The sequence below is a fragment of the Taurulus bubalis genome (genome assembly GCF_910589615.1).
Source record: "Taurulus bubalis genome assembly, chromosome: 7".
Classification (NCBI taxonomy): domain Eukaryota; kingdom Metazoa; phylum Chordata; class Actinopteri; order Perciformes; family Cottidae; genus Taurulus; species Taurulus bubalis.
The window spans coordinates 18,749,075-18,756,937 of record NC_136595.1 but is presented as its reverse complement, the minus strand read 5'-3'; the positions used below and the strand labels follow the sequence as shown (position 1 = coordinate 18,756,937).

General features: G+C 38.1%; 1 protein-coding gene across 1 annotated transcript; it reads left to right on the top strand.

The window, feature by feature from the left end:
• Positions 1-2,604: 2,604 nt before the first annotated feature.
• Positions 2,605-7,418, top strand: LOC306738854 (afadin- and alpha-actinin-binding protein-like; the record flags this gene model as incomplete). Its single annotated transcript, XM_079220776.1, has 14 exons — positions 2,605-2,625; positions 3,011-3,050; positions 3,462-3,610; positions 3,765-3,968; positions 4,128-4,238; positions 4,352-4,487; positions 4,632-4,707; positions 4,954-5,131; positions 5,446-5,593; positions 5,931-6,067; positions 6,398-6,571; positions 6,856-6,973; positions 7,114-7,174; positions 7,271-7,418. 14 exons carry the CDS (start codon positions 2,605-2,607, stop codon positions 7,416-7,418), a joined length of 1,701 nt encoding a protein of 566 aa, XP_079076902.1.
• Positions 7,419-7,863: the final 445 nt, after the last annotated feature.

Here is a 7,863-nt window from a genome sequence, read left to right as displayed (position 1 = left end):
TTCAGAGCCTAAACTGTGACAGTCACTGTATGGAAACTGGTCAGGCTTTGTGTTGTGCAATTTTATTGTATCCAGTGAAGTATGTTTTGGTTAAATGTGCAGATACAATTATAGGATGAACTAATAGTTTATCATGAATTTAAATATGCAGAGAAACTTGCCAGAGTTATGGAAATGCTATTTTTTATCACACACTATCCTTATAAATTTTCTCTCAAATATAGCTTTATTTGTATTTTTGCAACCAGAGGCACTTTTCTTTCTTCTAATTACTTTAAAGTAAAGGAGATATTCACTGCCTGAAAATTAAGAAAAACCTTTCTTACAATATATAAATAAAGATGTTTAGAAAAAGAGCTTAGATAAAGTAAATTTTAACATTTCAAACATTCTGACTAAGAACTGACATCTGAACAGGCTTTTTGCACAGGGGAAGCACAAGTGTAATTAATCAACCTGACCATGTTTAGGGCTGTTTTTAATGTTTGTTTTTAAAAATTAGGGCCCCAGTATTGCACATGCTGGCACACTCACTTCTAAATCAATATACTGAGCCATTGATAATGCGATTAGTTTACATGTGCTTTTTCTGCAATGAAATATAAAAATGTCTGTTGAGAGAAAAGGTCAATTGTCCCCATAATGGGTGTACCAGTACTTCGGAATCAAACACACAAGCTACTTGTAGTTTCCAAATACTGTTGGTTGCCTTGTTGATGCAGAATAGATTTGACACAATTATCTAAATAACAACCGTTTTACTTTTGTAAAATAAGAATGTGCAGTTGTCTGTAGTAGTTTTTGTAAGGTGTTGCTTACTGTGCGGTGCAATGAGCTATTTGACTGTGTTGTTCTTAAATTCAGTGATGTATAATTTGCATTAAAGTTACTTTAAATACATGTTGTTCGTTCATATTGTGTACCTCACTAACTTCCACTGCTTAAAACAATTAATATTTTTGAAGTCTTGCTCCTTACAAAGTCAAGTGACTGCATGGTGTTCCTTAATACAGCATGATAAATAGATCCTTAGCTTATTTGACCATACATTCAAAAATGTAATGTCATAATACAAAAAGTAATAAAAAAAAAACACTTCTACTCGTTCTTCGTAAGTTTCAGTGTGTTTTAAACAATATAATTAGCATGATTGGTCTTAAAGTACCTGACAGCCAAGAGCCAATCACAATGAGCCGTGCTCGGTTGCTAGACAACGATTTGGCCAATCAGCGTGCTGCTTGGTTTGCTTGCAGTCAGTCGCGTGTACCGTGGTTGAGGCAGACTGGTTTAGGAGCTGCTGAGCGATAATAGGGAGCTATACTTGAACATGCAACGTTGAGTAAGTAAGTACTCAACATATGTTGCTCTTTACCTCTTCATGAAGTCAACATTTTAAACGTCTGCTTTCGTAACTAGTGAAGTTGTTTGGCTGAGATAAGCAGCCGCTCTTCTTCAATGCCACATTGTTTTCAGGTGCAGGCTGTGGTAGTTCACGTTTGGCTCTTTAACGATAGTTTAACACTGAGTGCTTTATTTTGTTTTATAGTATATTATTAACTTTATTTACAAAATACGATTTGTTGACTGAACTGTGTCAAAGAGCCAGTTAGTTACGCGTGTGTAACACGCACAATTACACATTATTATCGACATAATTTAGCTAATTGTTTCAGATTGTAGTGCCAATTTGTTATAGGAAAAAACTAAAAATAAAATGTGTATATATGAATTGTGGAGGATGAATTAAGACTCACAGCCAGAGGAAATAAGCTGTTTTTAATAGTTATGGTCGTTCGGCGGCTGATACGGCTGGGGTGCGTCTTTTCTTTTAATAAACAAGGTGATATTCTCTGGCCACCAAAGTCTGTTTGTGCAACCTTGCAGGACTGTTGTATTAAATTGCTTACGTTTCAGCTAGTTCTACATAGAAACGGAGTCTAGGCAGATCAGTCTGAGCAGTACATTTGTGACCCCATCAAGTACCCCTCTTGGTTCAGAATCTATTATAAATTAAATTAAAATCATTCAAATTAAAGGCATATTCTTATCATACATGGCGATCGCATAGCTTAATACATTCTGTTAATTCTACTTCTACGTTTTCTTTTGGAGATTGTAGACTGGAAAGAAGATTGATCCAGTTAAAGGTTAACACTTGTTGAGTGGTCAGTCTAAGCAGCTCATAGGTTTGTTAAGCTGTGTGGATCGAGGCTTGCCATCTGTCTGCCAAGCTGATTAAATATCACTAAAACCAAAGGTATGGGTCCCTGGAGTTAATGATGAGTCACTGCCTCCTAGTGACTAAAATATGAAAAATCTAATTCAAAATAAATAAATATATGTGTGTGTCCAGTGTATGGATGTGTGTATATATATGTGTGTGTGTGTGTACTTTTTTAAATGCAGTTTCTACTCACACATAATTGCTGTCCCCAAGAATGAGGTGTCGTAAATGGTAGTAGTCTCCAGTAATATTGATATACTATTTGTAGAAAACAGGCATTCATACATGAGAATGATTCTGATTGTGGTTCTGAAGAGAAATCGGCATACTGTCTTTCTTGGATTAGTCTGATCAGCTGACGATAAGCGCATGGAGATAAGATGCCGGGCTGGTCCCAGCCTGTAACCTGTTAAATACTCCTGTGACAATGGTGTAATGCAAAGACCACAACAAAAACATCAACAAAAACATCACATTCATGAAACGCTTAACTTCTAAATAAACACACATTTAAATAGTTTGAATGTATGTATTGGGTGGCTGTGAGTACACTAGGTGATCACTGTTCACAAGTTAGCTCTTGAGAATCTGCTGTCCTCACACTGTTATTTAGGTTGTAGCGTATTTCCAGCCCTTATCGCTGCACGTCTACTTCCATCGCCTTGTAATCCAGATTTTGTTGAATGGGCACTGCTAATCTGAATCTCTATTTCAGGAGCACTGACTGCGTAGGTCGATCTTGAGGCAGGCTTTGTGTATCATTCAGTAGACGATGCAGACACGTAGCCTGAAGGCTGCACCGCAACAATGCCAGAGTCCTCCCTTGGTGAGTTAAGATTTTGATCTTTATAACCCAGTGAATATGCACTGTGAATGAGACGTGTTAAACAGTTGACTATTGTACTCAGCGGTTGTTCATTTACTCCTTTTACTTGTCTCAGAAACTGCACAATATTGTTTAATGCGATTTTGAGTTTCTGTCAGCATCATCCTTAGTTAGACTGAACTGAAGTACTGCAGTGTTCTGCCTTCAGCAGAACGTTACTGTATCATTTTCTTTATCTTGTGCTCTGTATCAAACCTTGTGAGTAAGGAAGAGGTCAAACGGACACAAATGACAGACAAATGCTATTCTTAGTTTGTGTAACCTCAATTCCTGTAATATCTACTGTATATAAAGTGGTTTATTTTTCTTATACCCACTGCATATATTTGACAGAGTTTCTTTCCCCAAAAGTCAAGGACATTTGCAGCAGCTCCGTTGAATGTAGATCATCTCCCTTGAGACAGTTTAGCCAATCATCGCTGCCGCTGCACAGCAACTACATTCTCAGTACTTTCTGCACAGAGCACAACGTGCAGGAATGTATATCACACATCAATCAGGTTGGTAACCATACAAGTCCCATTGATCTATTATGAGCACAGTTATTGCTATCTACAAGCTTGTAGTTTAAGGCAAACAATATGGCTACAATATTTTTCGGTTTGATTTTGGCTGGTTTGGTTAGATTTCTTCTTTTGTTCTCCCTTTTTACAGGAGGTGTCATCTCTTGGCCTCCCACCAGTTTGGACGGAGTCGAGCAGCAGCTCAGAGATGAACATTATGGCTGTGCTAAATTGCATTTACGACCTGATTCAGCTGCATCACAGGGGCCTCCGGACCCTGGAAAGCATGGAAGTGGAACAGCTGAAGTCCAGCAGCAATGTGGACTACCTGCAGCACACCAGCTCCCAACTAAAAGTACAGTAACATTTAAACCCAGTTATCCCTTCTTATTAATATTGTATTGAAAAACATCAATAACATGTTTAACTAAAACTGAGGACCTCAACAGTTGCTTGTCATTACTGAATATAACTCCTATTAAATGTCCATGTCCATGTCGTTCTGTTATCATAGGAGCAGCTTGAACTGTCCAAAAGAGAGAACGCAGGACTTCTCGAGAGAGAACGACAGCTGCATTTGAAAGTGAAGAGTTTGCAGAACTGTCTGAAAAATGAAAAAGATGAGGTACTTTCTTTGGACTTACTACTGCAGATAATGTTAAGTGAATTCATTGGCATGTGTTTGGTCTCAGGTGGATAAACAAGACAATTCAAACTGTAAAAACTTCTTCCTGCCAGTTGCAAAAACTTCAGAACATAATTTCAAGCCGGGCCAGCCAGTACAATCATGAGATGAAAAGGAAAGAACGAGAATTTACCAAACTGAAGGAGCGCTTGAATCAACTTCTGGTTGACAAAAAGGAAAAGAAACAAGGTTAAAGAGAAAACCTCTCATCGTTTGCCCAAACATTTAACATTTTTAAATTTAACCAGCATCTTAACACACAAGATTAAAATGCATATGCCCTTTGAGACTCTTTTATTATTAATTTTCTATATTTGTCTTTCTTGCTTTCAGCAATTGATGTATTAAACAACATTGGAAGAGCTGACGGGAAGAGAAGCCTTTGGAAAACTCAAAAGACAGAAGCAAAGTAAGTTCACTTTACAATTATTATTATTGTATAATATCCATTACTCTAGTCTCAAAATACATACTTGTATGTGTGTCAACTTCTTTGTTAGCTTTCTTTCTGACAATTATTTTAGGAACATGGACTTCAAACATTGTTGCACTGCTTAATGCTGGATGTTACTGTAGCTTCAATTAATTTCCTCTAATGAGGTGTTCTGCTTATAACAAACAAATAAATGTAGATGGCTGTCTTTGTCATTTCAAGGCATGAGGGGGAGATGTATAAGACTCTGCTGAGCGACTACGACACCCGACAAAGGGAGATGCTGCTGGAAAATGCAGAGTTGAAGAAAGTGATGCAGCAGATAAAAAAAGAAATGGTGTCCATTCTGAGTTTAAGGAAACCAACGCTGAAAGATGACAAACGTCCAGATGATGGCAGGGTGAGTTGTAAGGAGAGTTGTTTTTTTCTTTTCAGGCAGTTGTTGCTAAGTCATTGCTCTCACTTCTTTCTTCACATCTTTCTCAATTTGAATGAGCTATTTGATCACTGATACACTGTATTAAGACATTTTACAATACATCACTTACCAGAGTTATTAAACCACTTTTTCCTGTTTGCTCCCAGTATTTTAACAATCAATTCGGTGGAGAGATTCTTTAAAAAATGATTGCAAAGTAATTGATTAAGCAGATCAATTTAATAACCACGGCCATGTGCAATCCATTTGCAAAATATTTTTATTTTTATTGTCAGGCGGACTCGGAGGGGGAAGAGCAAGTGTTTGATTCCAGTAAAGAGAGTCCAGAGCTGTATTGTGTTCACGCCCGGGAGAAGCTGACCAACAGTATTCGCCTCCAGTGGAGAAGATTCAAGAGCCACGTTGAAAGTTTGGACAGCCAAGGTAGACCACATGCAGCAAGCTGTCCCTGTTTGATCCTTATGCATGAAGGAATGTAAGGCTCCTCTCTAACCCCATGAATGTACCATTGATGTGGCAAAATAGACTGAAGTCAGACAAGGAACCTTGTTCAACCTTAGAGAAACTGGCCGAGCACCGGAAGCTTACATTATATTCTGAAGCCAAAAATATCTATTTATATCAATATAGAAGCAACCAAAATACATGGACTTATTCTCATTCCTGTCTGTATCCTTACTGCCGGTTTGTTAACAATACGTAGAATATGGATGTAAACATAAATGTAATTCTTTAAAATTTTGACTCTTGGTTTGTTCAGCCTCTTTAGTTCAGATGGGCGAGAACAAAACCGATGATGCTTTAAACCGAGAGACTCATGAGGAGGAGATGGGCAGACTGAAGCTGGAGATCCAGCAGTGCAAAGACTTCATTCAAACACAACAGCAGCTCCTGCAGGTAAGCCCGACATTTGCCATTAGATCAAGTGGCCAATGTTAAGAGTCCACGTCACATTGCTGAGACAAGAGTGTCATATAATCAATTTGAGTTAAAGATGAAGAAACACTTGATAGTTTTGGATTTAAATCTGCTGGTTTTAAATACAAGTTGACCTCTAACATTGACCTTTAACTCAGGGTAACTCTTTCTATCTTTTATTTTTAACCAAGGATTAAAACCTTGTTTGCATGTTGGAGGAAATATATTGTATTCCGCTTGTTACAACAGTTAACACCTGTTTTGTTCAATTCTGGCTAAACAAACCACGCATATACTTTTTTCTTGTAGCAGCAGCTGAGCTCGCCGTGTGATGAGGAGACCACATCCCTGCTGAGCGACTGCTACATGCTGCAGGAGAAAGAACGCTTCAGAGAGGAGTGGAAGACCCTCGATGAACAGAGGAAGCTCTTCGAGAGGGAGAGGAGGAACTTCACTGAAGCAGCTATCAGGCTTAGCCATGAGGTGATGGATTAAACGCATTTTTCCAGAATTGGTCTGAAATGGAATACAGGGAATACAACACATTTAGCTCTTTGTGTAGAACAGCAGTGTCCCAAGATGACCAGTTTATATCCGTATGCTCACTTACGGCAAGACATGAAAAACTTCTCTACTTAAAGCGACTTTGAATTCTTGAAATGCGCTGTACAAATAGTATCATCTCATTTATTATTGTTGTTGTTGTTTTGTTGTTTAAAACGTGTGACTTTGTTTTTGAGTTAACTTGAATCTGGTTTAACTTGCAGAGGAAGGCCTTTGAGGACGATCGAGCGATGTGGCTCAAACACCAGTTTTTAAACTTGAGTCCATTTGCTGAATTAAGGAAACCACAGATGTCAAAGTCTAAAAGTTGCTTTTTAATATGTGAGTGTCTACTCCATTACATTGTACTGACAATGGGCCGATCCCATTCCTTTATGCCACAACTGTGATGCAGTTGTATTTAACTATATTAAACTTTCATCTTTGACGAGGATCAATATATTTTCATCTTATATTTGCAGCTAAAACAGAGTCAAGTGCAGCGTCGGCTCCCGATACACGCTGCCTTATCCCAGAGAAAAGGTATCTAGTGTCTTTATTTGCACAAATCATGACATGCCTGTAACAAATGCAGCTCTTCTGTGTTACGAACTGTATATACCGATATTTTATTTCCAGATCAACCAAACCAAATGGAAAGACTGACCATGTTGAAGAATCAAGCCTGTTTTTTAATGGAAATGTTCCAATGCAGCACAAACAGTGGAACAGCCGTGAAGACCACAGCAGCCAAACACTCCAAATGGAAAACACCAGCTCTATATGAAGCCAAAATCTATAATAATTATTTTCAAACAGTAGAAGATGTACTGTAAAATGATTAAACAGCTGATTTAACAGTCGAAGCCAAGCAAGAGTTCTGGTTGGTTGATGGTTTGCTGTGCTCTGTGTGATAGAGAGAGAGAGAGAGAGAGAGAGAGAGAGAGAGAGAGAGAGAGAGAGAGAGAGAAATAGAGAGAACATTTCTTTGTTTGTTTTTCATAATCTTATGATTTTCTTTTTAGATTATGTGATTTATTTATGTGTTTATGTGTTACTATAATTCTTGGTTTGGCAGTCATGTCTTATGTCTAGGATCTTAATCTGAGGCTAGTATTTATTTGACAATGAGGGTGTGCCAGAAAAGATCATGTGTCCCCAGTATGTGATGCTGCTTGGCACTCGTTAATGGTCGTTGTTGCACCGAAACTCGCCTAAATGGGGCTGTTTAT